The 19,762-nt window shown below is 35.0% G+C and overlaps 1 protein-coding gene across 2 annotated transcripts in view; it reads right to left on the bottom strand.

Moving 5' to 3' along the window:
- Positions 1-19,762, bottom strand: part of SLC4A4 (solute carrier family 4 member 4) — a 379,308-nt gene that overhangs the window by 79,546 nt on the left and 280,000 nt on the right. For both annotated transcript variants that reach the window (XM_074274439.1, XM_074274438.1), the window contains exons 10-13: positions 19,581-19,735; positions 18,875-18,988; positions 15,856-16,030; positions 385-518 (exon numbers count right to left, since the gene is read on the bottom strand). In XM_074274439.1, coding sequence (XP_074130540.1) covers positions 385-518; positions 15,856-16,030; positions 18,875-18,988; positions 19,581-19,735 — 578 coding nt within the window. The remainder of the gene's footprint in view (positions 1-384; positions 519-15,855; positions 16,031-18,874; positions 18,989-19,580; positions 19,736-19,762) is intronic.

Below are 19,762 nucleotides of genomic sequence, written 5' to 3' on the forward strand. Positions count from 1 at the left end.
TTTTATTCCACATATAAAATAAAATAAATGTTAAAAATTTTAAAAAATTTAAGACTTTCTCATTCTATGAATGATAAAAGAAGTCAGAAGTCACAAGAAGAGATTCTGTTCCTCCCTTCTCCAACGTATTTACTTTTGGATTAAATGATAGATACCCCTTGAGTTATGGCTAATGATTTTCATCTCATTTAGCATGTGCAGAATTATGTCTTCGTGATTCCAATGAAGTTTTAAAGTTGTTTTCATTTTCATTTCTTTTTTCTTAAAGGGCTAGGTTTTCTTTGGCTTTTCCAAAATGGAATTACTCTTTCCTGAGATAATTAAACCTTTTCAATTTTGCATGTATGTGAATGTGAACAAACGGAAACACTCAGCTATACATACTTGCTGAAATTGAATAAGAGCCTTTCAAAGACGAGGACAGGTCCTGTGCTGCTCAGGATAGTGAGCGGTTGGCCAGCAAAAAGACAAAAGATGGCTCCAGAGACAGCCGTGCCCAGGAAGCTCTCCAACACGCCCTAGTACAGACAGAACACAGGCATTAACGGATCTACCTTATGATATTAGCTATTTGGGAGCAATCATTGAAAAAAACATTGTGTGACAAGTTTGTGCGCCATAAATCAAAAAACAAACAGAAACAAGAAACTGTCCAAATGGTCCCAGTTAGTACCACTATCTACTTCCAGCAATGGTTGCATTATTTGAGTTTGTATTGCAGATTTCCCTGAGCATGAAGCTAATGACCATAGTTTACATAATTATAACTTTGGATAAGGTTAATTTGAATACAGGGATTCATTGTTCGTACTAATTGAGAACTGACTATTTTTCACAGTAGATATGAGTAATACTGGAACCATTAAAAGCCTGTCATCAAGAGAGACACAAAATAAACTCTAGAAGTCATTTTAACCCAATCTTATAATTTTGCAGATAAGGACACTGACGGTATACCTAAGGTCTTAGCTACTCAGTAATAAAACATCGGCTGAAATCCAAGTCACATAACAGGCAGATTTTTTTTTGATACATTAATTTTTTAAGCTTTTTATTTTCAAAACATATGCACGGATAATTTTTTAACAGTGAACCTTGCAAAACCTTGTGCAGATTTTTCCCTCCTCCCCCCCCCACTCTTGTCCTCTAGATGGCAAGTAATCTAATATATGTTATACATGCTAAAATATATGTTAAATCCAATATATGTAAGGCATATAAGATGCAGATTTTTTTTTTAAATAGTACTTTCTCCTTCAGAAAATGCTCTATTTCCTTTTCTGTTGGTAATGATTTGGGGAATGCTTTCAGAGTTCCTTAGAAAAGTTCAGCCCTGCCTCACTTAAATACAATTCACTTGCAAGTCATAATCACCTTTCCAATGTCTTATTCCTCCTCAAAAATGAAGGACAAACAACCAGGAATAGAGGATAGAATTCTGGGTCTAGAAGTCATGAAAATATAATTTTGAATCCTATTCCAGATCATTACTAGCTGCATGACCCTAAGCAAATCCCTTAACTTAAGTCTACCTCAGTTTTATATCTGCAAAAGGGATATAATAAGAGCACCTGCTTCCTATGGCTATTGTAACGATCAAATGATATATTTGTAAAGCACTTTGTTAAGCGCATGAAAGGACTTCAGAAATGCTAGTTTTTTGGTGTTGTTCAGTCGTTTTTTCAATAGTGTCCAACTCTTCATGACCCTATTTGGGGTTTTCTTGGCAAAGATACTGGAGTGGTTTGCCATTTCCTTCTCCAGCTCACTTGATAGATGAGGAAACTGAGGTAAACAGGGTTAAATTACTTACCCAGGGTCATCCTGGGTATCTGAAGCCAGATTTGAAATAAGAAGGACGAGTGTCCTTGATTCCAAGCCCAATGCTCTATCTATTTTGTTGCCTAGCTGCTCCCAAATGCTAGTGATTGTTATTAAAATAAGTTTCTTGCTATCTTATTGTTTTTATATAACCTACATTTCCTCAACACATTTTGACATGTTGAGTTTCAAAGTACAGTGCAAAAATTTTAAAATATTCTCATGCAAGGAAGCATTGTTAGTTTAACTGTAAAGAGAGGTTCAAACTATTTATAAACTGAAAAAAATAAGAACCTTTTTTTTCTGGCTCACTATATTGGGATACATACAATGATACAGTGAGAGAGGACAGAGATCACTATGGAGCTAGTTATTTTAAGTAACCATAAATCAAAAAGACAATTCTACACCTTAATGGAGTAAATCTCTCTAAAAGTTTTTAAATTCTGGATAGGCTGATATTATGCAGACCAATGGTTTGGGGTGTGTTGGAAAAGGAGGAACAAGGCCCTGTGTTATTTTTATAAAACTTTAATTTCATTCTACTTCCTCTGAAGAACTGGTATAATTCTTCCTATCATCCAACTCACTATCCTATGCTCTCCTTCCTCTTATTTCATATAAGAGAAGGAAAGGGAGTTAAAGTTTCAGAAGAGAAAGGGGAGGAAGAAGAATAATCAATATCATCTCACAAAAAAAAAAAAGACAAGAATTATTCTAGTCTTTTATTTCCTAATTCATGCCTTGAGCAAACTTGGTTGAAATTCCATTCTATATCATCTGGAGTTGGTCCAATGGTGGTCCCAAGCAAAGTGGGTACAAGAAGCATTTCTTAATTGAGACCCTCTCTTTAATCCTTGTATCTCAAGACATCTTGAATTAACTGGAGTATATTTTATTGACTCATCATATTTTACAGAATTGAAAACACAAAAAACATCCCCAAGTTTATTTGGAATATCATAATGTGTTACCCGTAGTTAAATAAGAAGTTTAACCTGGCCTCTGAAACAAACATGAAAGCCACTTGGACACACAGGCCTGTGGTCCAGAAAAAAAGAGCATAGGAAGAATAGAAATCATTCTATGGCAAAAGGAGCGTTAGCAGAAACTTAAGTAAAATCTGCATTGGCAGCAACCTGAATCTCTTTCATCAATTATACAAAATATGTGAGAGATGTATTATTGAGTCTTTTACTCAAGTCTGACTTTTTGTGACTCCATTTAGGGATTTCTTATCAAACATACTGGAGCAGTTTGCTGCTTCCTTTTGCAGCTCATTATACAGGTGAGGAAACTGAGGCAAACAGGGTTGAGTGACTTGCTTAGGGTCACATAGCTAGTAAGGATCTGAGGCTGGATTTGAACTCAGGAATATATCTTCCTAACTGAAAGCTAAGCATTCTATGCACTATGGCATCACCTAGCTATCTTATGTGAGAGAAAAAGTCATGGAAAAACTTGAGCATGATAGTTTAACTTTAATGAGTTAGGAGCATTCATATAACATTAGAAACAGAATTTTTCAAGTGAATCATTATTTTTATTTTTTTGCTACTGAATGCTTTTCTTATTTGAGTACGTAAATGTGACAACAGAGGAAAAATTCAAGTTGTTATTTGGAGAGAAGAAGGCAGGAGAGCATCAGTGAGAAGAGAGAGGACATGCTCTTGTTCTTCAAATGAGAAAGCAGACTATTTCTTTTATTGTTTTCCACTAGTCAAAACTTATTTTTGCCATTAAAATGTAAGCTTTCTTTGAGTAAAGATTGTTTCATTCTTCATCTTTCTATCTCTAATGCCTAAGCAGTAGAAGCTTAATAATTATGTGTTGGTTGACTGGCTGATTGATAATAATCAAGCATAGAAAACCAAAAACTGGGGAATATTAAAACAAAAAAGAAATGAAAAAAATCAGCATTTTATTTTAAGTCTATATTTCTTTTTAACTGCTGAAATATTTCTAATCATTAAACAAGAATTTTTATAGTTAATCTTGGTGATGATTATGTAGACTGTTGAATAATAAAAAATTTGTTTTTCCTTTTCCCTGAGGCAATTGGGGTCAAGTGACTTGCCCAGGGTCACACAGCTAAGAGCTATTAAGTGTCTGAGATCAAACTTGAACTCCTGACTTCAGGGTTGGTGCTCTATCAACTACACCACCTAGCTGCCCCTGAAATTTCTTTAGATTAATCTCTGACCCAAAAGTTTGACCAGAAAGAATTTGGCCTTTTCAGAAATGGCCAGATCCAAATAATAATTTTTTGTAAATTACCTGAATGAGTTCTTAGATCAGTTTGGAGCATGTCAAATTAGAAGAAAAAAGAAAAAAGGAAAAAAAAAAAGGAAAAAATACCCTTTTACATTGGTCAAGAGGCATATGAAAACAAAATTAAATGAACAACTGAGCTAAACAGCTGAATAATTTAAGCCATCTTCTATCTTCTCTCAAGAGCTCTCACACCCAATGAACACAGTTAACACTAGATTTTTCTAAAGTGGGTTAATCAGATGAAGTGTTTACTTACATGCTCAACTCTTTTTCACTCACCTAGAAAAATGTCAGTGCTCTTATCTCTGATAACCTTCCCTGGGAGATCATAGTTTTGATATCCCAATTTACCACTTGGCCCTAAGATCATTGTCAGTCAACAAACTAAGTGACACAGGAGATAGAGTTCAAATCCAGCCTCAGACACTAGCTGTGTGAATCTGGGCAAGTCATTTAACACAGTTTACCTCAATTCCTCACCTGTAAAATGAGATGGAGAAGAAAATGGCAAAACTCTCCGTTTATTCGCCCAAAAAACCCCAATTAGGATCACAAAGAGTCAGACATAACTGGAAAAGGGACTGAATAACAATTACAACATGTGCTAAAAAGTGAGGGTACAAAGCAGAAAATTTGTGATCATAGATTCAGAGGTAGAAAGGATCTTGATGGCTATGAGTCCAAATCCCTCATTTTACAGAGGAAGAAACTGAAGCAAAATCAGTCAGCTAGTTAGTGTTTGAGACAGCTCCAACTTGCCTCCAAGTTCAATGTTCTAAGTATCTCTGGCTGAAACTGGAAGAGGAAGGATGCCTTTAAAGCTAAAGAAACTAAACCTCTCCCTGAGGGTGTGTGAGCCAGGCTTAAAGAAAGAAGTGGCTTGTCCATCAAACCTGGATGAAAGGTGATATCTATCCCACATGCAGGTCATGAAGGAGGTATCATGGGAGCTGAAGTTGGCCTGGAGACTGCGGTTTCCCATCTAGTCCAGAAAAGCAGATGGACTGATGTTCACATGCAAGTAATAAAACACCTTCTAAGGCCAAGACAAATGATTTTAGGATCATCTATCATATTGTGGATTATTGAGATAATTAAAGGTGACAGTTGTGGATTAATTCAACAGAGTAAAAGAGGAATTTTTCAAATATGTGATTTTTAAATGAGGAATATTGGAGAAGTTTTCCCCAACAGAACTGTATGCCTAAAAAAGCTTAACTTCTGCCAAGTGGAATAAGGCAAACTGTTAGTCATGGGAAAGAATGAATGTCAACAAACATTTATTAAGCGCCTCCTATGTACAATGTTAAACATTGGGGGCACAAAGAAAAGCAAGAAAAAAACATACTTTCTAAATGAATTTATTATATTCAATTGGTAATACAAAGACTTAATTAGATGCTGCTGTCCAGTGATTTCAACATAATGTCTGACTCTTCTTTGGGATTTTCTTTGCAAAGATACAGAAATGGTTTTTCATTTCTTTCTCTAGCTCATCTGACAGATGAGGAAACCGAGGTAAATAGGGTTTTTTACTTACACAAGAAGGAGTTCTATCTATTGAGCCACCTGGATGCCCCCACTTAATTAGATACATGCATTATAAATGGAAGATCATCTGAAAGGGGACCCAGAAAAGCTTCATGCAGAAAATGGACTTTAAAATGAGAAATAAAGGAACCTAAGGCTAAGTAACTAAGGACCCTGTATTTTGATCCTAAAATAGCTTGTCTGTTTTTACCTGTCTAAACCACGTCTAGTATTTTCATAGAAAATCAGTGACTTGAAAAAAATTTATAACTAAATGCTAGTGTCTAAATTAAGATGATGCTACATAATCCCACCTTGAGGAGAAATTTTATTTGGTGCTCAGAAACAAATCTCTTTCATTTAAATTTACAATGCAGTTAGAGGAAAATCTAAGGAATGGTTGTAATCCTTGTTCACAGATACGATACTTCAGACAAGTTCTGTAAAAATGTCTTTTAGGGACAAATTATGTGAGCAGTTAAAAAAAGAAATATCACCAGTGAAAGAGAGATGATGGAAAAATGCCCAGGCAGAGACAATAACATAAAAATAGAATCTCCAAATATATTTTACCAGGAATTGAACAGTTCCTTTAAAATGTATTGTTAGGACTTATAAACACCATCTCAGTCAAAAATCAAAAGATTCTGCATTTTTAACAAAAATTTATGCCGATTTGAATCAATATTTATTAAATTGAACTAAAGGATAATTAATCCTATAGAAAAAAGAAAAAAAAATGTTCTCTTCACTATTTAATGTCCCAACTGGCATTCACCAATAACATAAATTTAAATGTGTTCGAAAACATTGTTCTTTTTCATATTCTCTAAAATATTTCAGAAAGACATCTTTCTGTGAAGCACAAAGCCTTTGGAGTAAGGTTTAAAGGTAATATTTGCCATTTGAGGGCTTTTAATATAACTTATGTATTATAACAAAGAAATTGACTAGATTTTAGATATCTGCCCCTGGACTGCCTTTGGCTCAAAATCTGCCACCTGGGACAAGACATAATATGGAACAGGATGGGGAAGGGGGCTGGGCCTGTGATTTTATTGATAAACAGAACTCCCAGATAACAAAACTCCTTTATGGAAATGCATGTTGGTACCTACTTGGCAATTTAGAGTCTTACAGAATTGTCTAAGGCATTAAGAGGTTAAAGACCTTGCTCAAAGTTTCACAATCAGTGACAGACTAGATTTGAATGCAGCTGGTTTCAAGGCTAGCTTAATATCCTATGTCACTGGACCTCTTGTACAGTTGAAAAAGCCCTGCAATTTAAAGTGTAAAAAGAAAACATTTCTTGGGACTATGGAATAAGAAAAGGGAGAATTTGAAATATGACCTAATGATAAGGAAGGGGAAAATTCATGTCTTTTCAATCACAGCAGAGTCATATGATTGTGTAATCACATTATCTAAGAGTCATAAAGCACCTCAGAGACCATCTACTCCAATCTGTGCCTGAATAAGCATCCCCAGAACAACACCCAATAAATGGCCACCCAGCCTTTACTTAAAGATCACCACTCCAGCACATTGCATACTAGGTCAATACTGGCCCACAGGAAGTATTTAAGAAATACTTGTTGATTTGACCAATGATGGTGGAAAAGACCAATTACTATTTCACTTCCCATAATACTCTGGGGCAGCTCTAATTGTTAGGAATTGTTAAAAATCTAATTGATAAAGCCTTAATTTGTCCCTTTGCATTGTATACCTACTATTTTTGATTCTGCTTTATTGGTGGAACCCTTGGACTCTACAATCCACTTACCTAAAAAAAGGTAATTTTCAAAATCTTATATCTTGCCAAAGGGTTTTTAACCTTTTATATGTGTTATAGAATCATTTTGCAGTTTGTTTAAGCTTAGGGACCCCTTTTAACTATAATATGTTTAAATTAATAAAATATAATAAAAAATGAATGAAAAAAATAAAATAAATGAAAATAAATTGTAAATACTGAAATATACTTATCATATATATATATATATATATATATATATATATATATATATATATATATATATATATATATATATATATGTATATGAATTTACAGACCCCAGGATAAGAACCCTAGTTCTTAGTTCTACTTCTCAGTTGCTTGCAACTATAAGTCAGCACATGAAATCTAGTTGATTTCAGACAAATGGAATCAGTCATTCTTGGAAGACCAGACTAACTTGTTTGTGAGGAGAAAGTGAGGCGGGTGACTTTGCCCAGCCCTCCGTCACTGAAATCTAACTCACTTGCCTGTTATGGAATCATCTCCCAAATGTCATGGTCCTTTTCTGACACTAAGGATAAACAACCACCTCTGTGAGTAGCAATAGGAGCTGCCCCACTGGGGATCCAACTAGAACTAGCCAGTTGAGCAACATACTCTTCTTCTTCCTTTTTTTCTATCTTTCCTTCTTTCTTTCTTTCCTTTCTTCCTACTTCCTTCCTTCCTTTGTCCCTCCTTCCCTCCCTTTCTTCTTTCTTCCCTTCTTCCCTCCCTCTTTTTCTTCCTTCCTTCCTTTTTTCTTCCTTTCTTTCTTTCTTTTCCTCCTTCCTTTCTATCTTTCTTTGTCTTCTTTCCTTCCTTCCTCCTTCCCCTCTTTCTCTCCTTCCCTTCCCTCCCCCTCTTTCTTCCTTCCTCCTTTCCTCCCTCCTCTTTCTTTCTTTCTTTCTTCCTTCCTTCCTTTCTTCCTTTCTCCTTCCCCTCTTTCTCTCCTCTCCCTCTCTCTTTCTTTCTTCTTTCCTCCTCCCCTCTTCCTCCTTTCTCCTCTCTCTGTCTCCTCCTTCCTTCCTTCTTTTCTCTTCTTTCCTTCCAATTCCCTCTGGCTCCATAGATTATCATACCTTCACCTATTTGTACTCTACCCAAAGGAATTCAAGATATCTTGGAGTTTGAGAGCAAGATTTCTTTTTTAAGAGATATGCCTTAAACCTAAATCACTCTAGTTCTCATTGATTAGTCAACAATAGGTCCCAGGCCAAATCCTACTTGGTCACTTTTGAGGCCTTAATTGGCTCAACGTGATTGTAAATAGCATTTGTTTTTGTTTTGACCAGAAATCCTGAGGATCTTCTGCTCCCAGATTGGTATTTTTTAACTAGGTAAAAGAAGTCATTCTCTGTTTCATTTCTTACCAAGCCTTAATCACTGATTGGGCATTGCCTCACTCAAAATAAGACCTGTTAATGACTCTAGCTTAAAAGGCTAAAGTCTCTCATTGCATCCGGGGCTATCTCCAGTCATTCTGATTTATATCTTGACACTGGACTTAGATGGCTCCAGAGGAGAAAGTGCACAGCCCACTCTCACATCCAACTCACTTGCAAGTCATAGCTCATCTCTCTTTGATGTTAGGGTCCTCTTCAAGAATAAAGGACAAATAGCAACCATAAGCACTGGAAATGGCAACATAATATGGGGGGGGGCATTCAGAGTATGATCCTTTGGGAGCTCCTAGTTTTGATTTAGTTCTCAAATAGTCAAGTGACTCTCATGAGCCTTAACCTGTAATGATTTTAAAACATTAAAGAAGTCATTCTTACCAACTTCCTTCTCTATTCAGTACCTCTGGGCAACTGGAAAAAACCTTGAGCAACACAGTACAATAAACAGTGGAAAAATCATTTGATATGGAGTCAGAGGACAGTCTCTGTGCTGTATAACTTTGGATTACTCCCTTAATTTTCAGGAGCCTCAATTTTCTCACTTGAAAATAAGAAGATTGAACTATAACTTCAAAGGGCCCTTCCAACTCCAGATTTATGTTCAATCCTATGAACCTTCATCTTATAACTATACATTTTTCTTGTATCCTGGCCTTGTATTTGTTTCAGATTCTTGCATCTTCATACATCTTATCCACTGCTTCTTTCTCTGTTTTCTATAAACATCCCCAGGTCTTCCTCATCTTTAAAAAAATATTTGATTGATCATAATATCCCCTAAAACTATCATACTTTTACTGGACTAAGTCACTTCCACAAATGTCTCTCTTCCTTAACTGCCAGAAATGACTTTTTGGTGAGTACATAAAGACTTTCACATACTACCTCTTTTTCTACTTTGTATACAGAAATACCTATTTTTATATGTTCTTTGCTAAAGTCAGAATAAAAATAAAATTTTCAACATTAAGTAAGGAGCCTGTACTTGAGAGACAAGCAGGGGGAAGAGGAGTAAGAAGAAAGAGAGAGAGAGAGAAAAAGAAATCTTTCTTGATTCCCCCAGTTTTTAATACTATATCATCGTCCTCCAAGTTACTGTTTCTTTTGTAAAATATCCTGTTAGCACTTATCTGTGAATGTACTGTATGTCTCCAGTGAAAGACAGGGACTGTCTCATTTTTTGTCTTTCTGACCTCAGTCCCTGCTGGCATGCATATATATATTTATATATATATATATATATATATATATATATATATATGAAATAGTACAATAAACATTTAATTAATTGTTTATTGATTAAAAGTCACATGATCCAACCTATAGCTCAAGTCAGTTATCTGGCATTTATTAAGCAGCTACTTTATGCCAGGCACTATACTGAGCTCTGGGTATACAAAGAAAGGCAAAAAACAAAGTCAAAGTTACTAGTTCTATCAGCCTTAAAACATCTAGGTGTTAGAGCATTATCTCCTTCCCAGGCCTATCCTAGTTATTCTGTTAGATAACTTGTCCTATTCCTCTTATGTTCCTCATTTGTGAATTAAAAATCATTACACATTTATACATCTGCAAGTTAGTTTAATGAGAAATGAAGCAATGATTAACAATTTAGCTCTGGTAAGAATATTTTCTTACTTGCTGATTTAAAAAACTTTTAGGTCCTATTTTATTTCCATTATGACAGGTTGCCTTGAAAGGCATCAGGAAATTTGTTAGGAGAGTAAATAAAATATTATTTTAGCCAGCGGAAACAGAGGGCTTACATCTAAGTAAACCAGTAAATTTGTATATCAATCTTGCAAAATTGTCCAAAAAGTGAAATAAAAGGAATTGATCAGCAACCATTCTTGATGATGGAGCCATGCTTGTTAATTTTCTAAATTTCTAATTTCTAATTCAAATTTTCTAAATTTCTAAATTTCAAATTTCAAATACCCCTTAGTATTTTGCCAGGAATCAACAAGTCTAGTGCTCTATCTATTGTGACTTCTTAAGAAGACCAGAAAGCATCATAGACAAGCATTCTTTACATGTTTCCATCTTCTGTGGTATCTCTTCTTAGATGTAAGGTCTTAGTGTGTTCATGTGGGTTCTCCTTAGACAATTCCCTCCCCCAACATTTTCATTTAAATGATTTTTCTTTGTGTCTTCAAAATTTATTCTTGAGAATTTGTGGGGATAGCTAGATAGCTCAGTGAATAGAGCACGGGACCTGGGTCAGAAGATCTTGGGTTCAAATCCAGAGGACCTAAGTTCAAATCCAGCCTCAGACACTTAACACTTAAAAGCCAAGTGAACAGAGAGACAGAAAGACAGATTTGTATCCTTCCCAAACTGATGTATCCTATAGAACTTTCATTTGTGAAAGATTTTATTTATTTAAGCCCTCTGAAATTTGCTCTCCAAAAATCCAGGTTATAAACTGAATTATTCCCAGGACAGTGTATAGTATGCTAGCTTTGAAATCTAGAACACTTAGTAAGAATCTCAACTCAGACACTCATTGTTTCTGTGAAGATAGAGCAGTTGCTCAATCTTTTTGATTTTCAGTTTCCTCATTTATAAAATTAAACTAATGTCTATACCACCAATAGTTTGTGAGGATCAATTCCCAATTACCCTTTCTATTTTATATCTCCCATGTCTTTTTAATATTGTATAAATATTCTAGAGACATAATTTTAGTTATGGGGTCACCTTCTTTTGTCAGGCAATCAGAAGTTAAGTGATTTGTCCAAGTTCAACCAGCTAGGAAGCATCTGAATTAGCATTTGAACTGAACCACTGGCTGCATCGGGTTAGTTTGTTTTTTGGGGGTTTTCCCCCCACATATGCTTTTTGTCCCCCTTGTTTCTTTTTTCTGCTTATTGCTATCATTTCCATGTTACACTGTTTTCATTTGTGCTTATTTTCAAAGAGGATCAATGGCATCACGAGATGATGTCTTGATTTGTCAATAACTTAATTTGAGAGAGACAGAGATGTTCAGCTTATTCTCTCTTCCTGGATCACTGAAATCCCGTGTTTGACCAAAAATCAAAACAACTGGTAGATGACCTCGGTGTCTTCCATGTCTAACCAAGCTCTAAGGGCTCTGCAATGCCTGCTTTAAGTGCTTTCATAGCCAATGGAACAAATTGTCCTCAATTACCCATTCTGCCACTAATAAGCTTAGGAATAACAGAAAACACATATAGATTTTGGCTCTAATATTCCTGGAAATTTTCATTTGGCTATTTCTTTCCAGATATGACTAACAGAGTCTTAGTATTTTTACTTTCCCCTCTGGTTTCTCCTCAGCAGTTTTCATTTAAGATTTCTGGAAACATGTTATCTTAGGCAGTTGTTATTTTTGTTATTTATGATTTTTCAATTAGTCCTCTGATTCTTAGATTGTTTCTCCTTTACCCATTTTTCTAGATAAGTTTTTAAACAAAAAATACCATGTTTTTTCTCTGATTTTTTTTTCTCTTTTGAAATTGTTTTACTATTTTATTGTTGTCTTGTGGATCACTGATTTATGTCTGACCCATTCTTACTTCTAGGGAGTTCAGTTCCTGTAGTAAAATTTGCCACCATCTGTTCTAATATGTTAATTTGCTTTGTCATTCTTTTTTTCATCTAGCTCTCATTTCATTGAACATTAAATTTTGAATGTCCTGTTTTACTTCCTCTAGGTATTCCTATAATCCTAGAGTGGTCAGGATTTTCTTTTCTCTGTGGTTCTACTTATACTTTTTCTAGTCATTTCTTATACTTCCCTTGGTGCACAGTATTTCTCCAACTTCTATTTGCTCATAGACTGGGGTTTAGTTCCTTGTTCCTGCCCATATTCTTGGATTTTTGTGGGCCTTATCTGTTAGGATGGCTACATCTTTGGTAGAAATTCCTGGGGTTGGGCTAAAATTTTTTGGTATCTCAAGGTAGATATTACCCTTGACTCATTCTCTGGGTCATTATTGCCCAGTCTCAAATCTGAAAAAAGGCTCCATCCTTTAGTGTAACCTTGAAAGACCTTAACCAGATAGAAATAAAATGCCAGTAATCTATATTGGCATAATGGTACTCTTTGTGGTAGCAAAAAAAAGCAGATGCCTACTGGTAAGAAAGTGGATAAAAACTTATATGAATTAATAGAATATTAATGTGTAGTAAAAAAAAAAGTGAATAAGAGGAATTCAGAAAAACAGGGCAATTTTTATGAAAGGAAACAAAATTAATAAGTAGAATCAAAAATATATATACAAAAGGCTACAATATATATGTATCTATGAATATATACAACATATATTTTATATATACACATATAACATTGTAGACATATATATATAGATATATAGACATATGTGTGTATGTGCATGCATGCAAACACATACATAGGACATACACATACACATGCACAAATATAATCACCAAAAGAGAGCTGAATTCTGAATAACAAAAAAAAAAAAAAAAACTGATGATGACACGTCTCCTTCTTTAAAGCAGAAAGGAGAGAATGTGATGTTCATTTTCAAACCTGGTCATTATATTAAATTTTCTTTGGTTATTGTATTATTTTGTCATAAAGTGGGTATATCCTGGAGGGGAAAGTGTTTCTTATTGGGTTTTTTCTCTTCAGAAATTATTATGACACAAGGAAAAAGGACCTCAATAAAATATATTATTTACGAAGCTAAAGAATAAGTAGATCTATTTAATTTAATTGATTAATAGATTATAAATGATATATGCATGCATGTGTGTATAGATAGGCACATTTGTTCAGGTATTTTTCAATTGTGTCCAATTCTTTATGACTCCATTTGGGTTTTTCTTGTTAAAGATACTGATTTGTCATTTCTTTCCCAGCTCACTTTATAGATGAGGAAACTGAGGCAAGCAGAATTAAGTGCATTGCCCAGAGTCACACAGCCAGTAAAAGTCTGAAGCTAGATTTGAACTGAGGAACATATATCTCTCTGACACTATTTCTGCTGCACTATCCACTAGGGTGCCACCTAGCTGCATCAGTGTATATGTATAGCAAACTAACTAATTGTGTGAGTCCAGGCAAATCACTTAATTTGATTCAATTTCTTCATCTGAAAATGGGGATAATAATAGCACCTGCCTCTCAGGGTTGTTGGGAGGGTAATGTGAGTGCTTTAATACTTTATTATGATTATGATTATTATTACATAGTAATTTCATATTCTGTTCATAGGTGCCTATATTAGTCACAATGATCTTGGCAACATGAATTAATCCATCTATTTTGTTTTCCTCCTTAAAAGAGATAATGGTGGCTTTCTTACTAGGATATTTTCTGAATTTTCTAGTAATTATAAATTATGTTTCCATTTTATAAAAATTCATCCAGTGAAATTTCTGAAATATATATTAAGAGGTTATTTTTTTTACAGTGGTATGATGGCTAAATCACTGGACTAATGGAGAGGAGTCCTGAGTGTTAGTCCTGGATCTGAGGCTAACTAGCTGTGTATGTGCCCAACATCTCCCATGGTTCAAGTTTTCTTACTGGCGATATGAGGGAGTTATACTCCAAGTGTTCATAAGGACTACTATGCCCAACCTGTGCTAGACTCTTCTGAGCTCTCCTTGATCTGATCAACTACAGTCAAACACTCTATGCCTTGACCTTCATGTCACTGAGATGACATATTAGTGCCCTTCAAAGGACAATAACCAATCAACCAATGAAGGAATCAGATGAGATGAGCTCAAAGAACCCATCTAGCTTTCATTTTTAATAAGTTTTATAATCTGCTACAGATTTTCCTTAAATAAAATGTTGCTAATTTCATCCAAAATATGACTCAGATTGTAAATAATAGATAGTAATAAATATTCTACTTATACTCCACTTTCTAGGACATACTGTGCCTATTGCAAAAAAAAATACTAACATACTTTTTGTTAAGATATCTTTACTAGTATACTGCAAAGGGTATCTTAAAAGTCTTAATGCTAATAAGCTAAGCTATTATTAAAGCTAAAAAGGGCACTAAGACTTTTGGGACTCTTTTAGATGCTTTGCAAGTACATCATACAGAGAGAAATAAATCTTTACAAGGATACGATATACACACACACACATATATAGTATACTATATATATATGTACATATATATATCACATACACATATATGTGTGTATATTCACATTTCAAATAATATCTACTGTATTATTTATTAAAGCACATATCAACCTTAAAATATAAATAATAATAGCTACACAAAATTTTCATTTGCCATAGATTTAACTACCAGGTACACATTACAATAAACTATTCTTATCATATCTGAATCTATAGTTCTTATGGTTTTGTGACATTAAGTTGTAGAGATTTTAGTTTATATTTTTCAAATAATATTTTTAAAATCAGTTATTGATGTCCAAATATATTTTAAAAGTACATAGAATCACAATTCTAGTTTTCCTTTTGTTCTTATGTTATTTTCTTAAGGATGTTAAAAATGTGATTGTCTACCTTCAGTCCAGGTTGGTAAATAGTATCAAAAAAGATTCTTTAATACACCAGAAAGTCCAGTTTCTAGTTCCATCTTTACCCATAGCTTCTTATGACCTTGGGCCAGTTACTTAATTTATCTATGACTCAATTTCTTCATTTGCAAAATTAGAATAATATAATACAAGAATAGCATAAGCATAGAATGATATACTCTTCATAAAAATAATGAGTGCCACAACAAAAAGGGACTACATAACACTATTGTACAAAACCAGGACTGCTGAATGCTCCAACTCTAAGAAGAGTTGTTTCCTCATTTCCTTTTACTTCCCCCCCCCCCACCTCCCCAACCCTGACTTATGATTCAAGGCAGATTCATGGAACTATTTTTGGAACCACTAGAAGGCTGGAAATGCAGCAGCAGGCCAGAAGCAAAGTAAAAAACAGGATCCAGCAAAAGAAAGCTGAAATCATGCTGAGTGACTGAGAGGCCATCTGCTCCTGACTGAGCTGGCAGGGTAAGGAAAGCAATCTGGGCTGGCTATTTGTAGACTCCAGAAATTACTACACACCTGCATGTTTTCTGTGGCATCCCCCAGCAGTCCACCAAAAGTGATCGCATTGGTGACCGTTGCCAGATAAATGAAGAGAATGGCAGAAAGAGCTTGGATATTTAAAGCATCATAAAAGTCACTGGCAAAAAATGGTATTTTCCTCTTTATGTCCTTAATTAGTCCACCACAAAACCTGGGGAGAAAGGAAACATGTGATAATGTAAAATAAATTACAATAAAAGAAAGAGAAAGAGTGATAAATGAAGTAAAAGACTAAGATAAAACTAGCCAGCCTTTGTACAACAGAGATTCGTCTTTTTTGTCTGATGGATCCCTTTGGCAATTGAAGTCCATGGATCTCTTCTCAGAATGTTTTTAAACTTAAAAAAATCCATATGGTTACCAAAGAAATGCATTTTGTTGAAATATAGTTATCCAAAAACTACCCCAAAACATTTTAAAATATCAAACTCATGAAACATCAGCCAAGAACCCCGATGGATCTAAGATCTAAGATTCAAACAATATCAAAATATTTAAACTGTTAAGGACCTCAGAGATAGTATACTTTTTTATAGTTTAGTATAATTTTATAGTTCATAGATCAGTAGAGTAATAGTAAAAATTGACATGTTACTCTACGCTTTTTCTGGTCATTAGATTTTTTTTAAATAGCTTTTTTATTTACAAGATATATGCATTGACAATTGCAAAACCTTTTTTGTTCCAATTTTTCCCCTCCTTCTCCCCACCTCCTCCCCCAAATGGCAGGTTGACCAATACATGTTAAATATGTTAAAGTATAAGTTAAATACAATATATGTATACATGGTCATTAGATTTGATTCATTTTTACACAGCATAAAAAGATCTATTGGCATGAATGAATGAAACTCAGATTCAATCAAATTTTGTTTGGAATAAAGAATGAATTCTAGATCAGAAATATGGAGAAAAAGAAAGAAACAATCTGCCACTCCCAGCTGAACTCATATTTCAGATTTCTTACTCACTTCCTTGGGCTTTCCTGCCCTAGAGAAAACTCATGATGGGGTACTGTTCTCTTCCCTGGTTGAGGAATCTTTAATCCAGATCAATATTTCAGGGAAGGCTGCAGCCATATTGATTTTATATGTGTCTCTTTTTCTTCTTTCTTGCCAGGGAAGTAACCATTTTCCTCCCACCTCATTTTCTAATTGCCCTTTATATGGTGTCCCCCTCATTAGAACATAAGCTCCAAGAACCATCTTTTTCCTTATATTTATATTTCCAGTATTTTGCATATAACTACTTCACAAATTATTTATGTTTATATATTGATCTATCTGCCTCTGTATTTTATTTTTCTTTCTTCCTTTCTTTTTTCTTTCTCACTAATGGAACAATAATGAGTCCCAACCCTACCCTAACTAAAACAAACTGAAACCTGGAAAAGATCTTAGCTTAAAAAAATCAAGGTCTCCAACTGAATCCGGCACCATTGCCAGTCATACTGACTTAAGTCTTGCTGAACCCCAATGACTCTGGTAGAGAGAGTAAGGCTGCCTCACTCAAATCTAATTCATCCATAAGTCAAGATATCAACCTCCACGTCATTAGTCCTCTTGGAGAACAAAAGGTGAACAACAGTTGTTTTATTTTTATTTTGTTTTATTTTTCTTGTTTTTAATTAAAGCTTTTTATTTTCAAAATATATACATGGATAGTTTTCAACATTCACCTTTATAAAACCTTGTGTTCTAATTTTTTCCCTCCCTTCCTCCCACCTCCTTCCTTAGATGGCAAGTGATCCAATATATGGATGAACAACAGTTGTAAAGAACTAGTAAATAAATTTGGTTCTTCATTTCATAAAAGACCAGCCCCCAAACCAAGATTCCATTGGACCTTCAACCCGAATTGGCTTTGCCACAGAGCCCTTCAAATCCCAAGAAATCCTCACTTTGTAAACTGATTGTCTTAGTTCATACGAATTCATTCAGTTTCTGGAGAGAGTTGTGGAAGAAAGGAGAAAATAATGCAAACCAGGTAAAACTGAAACTCCTATTTCAGGTTAGATAAATGACAACTAATTTTAAAGCAACTCTTTTCTATAAGTCAAGTCAGTCACCAATCAAGATAACAAACTATGTGCCTGGCACTGTGCTAGACATTCAGGATACAAAATAGGTCTTCCCTCAAGGAACTCACATTTTAGTGTGGGAGACACTGAGTAAATAACTGGGTGCATATGAGATGTATACAGTGGAGAGAGAGGTAATCTTTGAGAGAAAAACTTTAGCTTCTAGGGGGAAAGAGAAAGGCTTCCTGAAGAAAGTGAGATGAGCTAAGTCTTGAAGGAATCCACATGAAATACGAGGCAGAGGTGAAGATGTAGAATATTCTAATAATGAAGGACAGCCAGTGCAAAGATATGGGGATAGATAGTGAGGGTAGGAAAATCATGTGCGAGAAAGGATGAATGGATCAATATGGCTGGACTGGAGAGTGCATGGAGGGGAGAGATGCATAAGAAAATTGGAAGATAGATGTCAGGCTAAAAAAATGTTCAGTGTCAACTATAGGTCTTGATATTTGATCCTAGAAGTAATCAGGAACTAATGGAGTTTATGACATCACATGAGTCAGTCCTGTGCTTTAGGAAATTAACTTTGGCAAGGATGTAGAAAATAGATTGAAATGGGGAGAGATTAGAGTCAGGGACAGTCATTAAGAAGATGAGGTGAGAGAGACAATGAACCGGTTCTGTAGTTGTGTGAATGGAGAAGTAAGGATATTAACAAGAGATGTAGACACAGAAAACATGAGATTTGAGAGCAACTTTATAAGGAATTGGAAAAGGGTGAAAGGTACATATAAAATATGATAATCTTGCGTGTTTAGGTGCTTTATTGTTACAGAATAATTTCACATTTGAGCCTTTTAAGATCAAGATAAATTGGTAGCGATCTTTTTTACCAGTTGAAAATACAGTACAGCAAACTGAAACCCCACCTAAGGATTAACAAGGCAATGCCAACTGCATCCCCCCACTCACCTTCCTGTTCGTTGTAGTTCTTCACAATCCCCATGCCCTCCTCCTCCATGACCTCCATCATGGGGGGTGTCTCCATTCATCTGTATATTCTCTCCACCTGAGTACATATTTTTCCTGTGTAAGACCAAGAAAGCCCAAGGGAAGGTTAGTGTCATTCACTCATCTGCTTCAAAGATATAGCTAGCACACATTAGTTAAATTAAAGATGTGAGCCTATCTAGAAACTCCTTGGAAAAACAACTCCTATGCTGATTGACTTCTCCCAATGTTCTCAGAACCACACTTCAGAAGGCCCTGTCATTTACCAGAATTAGCCAGCTTCAAGTGTCCAGAATAGTCATATAGCATGTGGCGAACCATTCTGGGGATTTTCAGAAAGTTTTCACAGAATACTCAATCCATTCTGCTGTAGACATGCATCATTTCACAAATGAAAAACTGCAATTGGGCTCCCTGCCTCCAATCTCTCACAGTTCGAAACTGACCCTAACTTTGATTCAGACCAAGTAAGCAGAAATTGGCAGTTTTCCTCTGAAATGCAAAAACATATACCTCTTCAATTTATCAAAAGAGGGAAACAAGACATCAAGAAGTATAAGTGATATTCTTGAAATAACTCCAAACTCAATAATTTGTGAACATAGAACAAAATACTCAATCCAGTCCCTATTCTAGTACACCCCCACCAATTCCCTGACATGTAAACCTTTTGTCTGATGATGGTAGACTTTTTGGAGGCTCTATCCTAATAGTTGGATCCCATTCTCCTGGGGGAAGGACGATGACTTCATCCAAGAATTCATCAATTCCAGCAATCAGATCTTGCCTATCTTTTGCTTTGTAGGCAATATCATGGAACACCTATAGGGAAGAGAAGATTGGCATTGT

The sequence above is a fragment of the Sminthopsis crassicaudata genome, chromosome 6, assembly GCF_048593235.1.
Source record: "Sminthopsis crassicaudata isolate SCR6 chromosome 6, ASM4859323v1, whole genome shotgun sequence".
NCBI classification, from domain to species: Eukaryota; Metazoa; Chordata; class Mammalia; order Dasyuromorphia; family Dasyuridae; genus Sminthopsis; species Sminthopsis crassicaudata.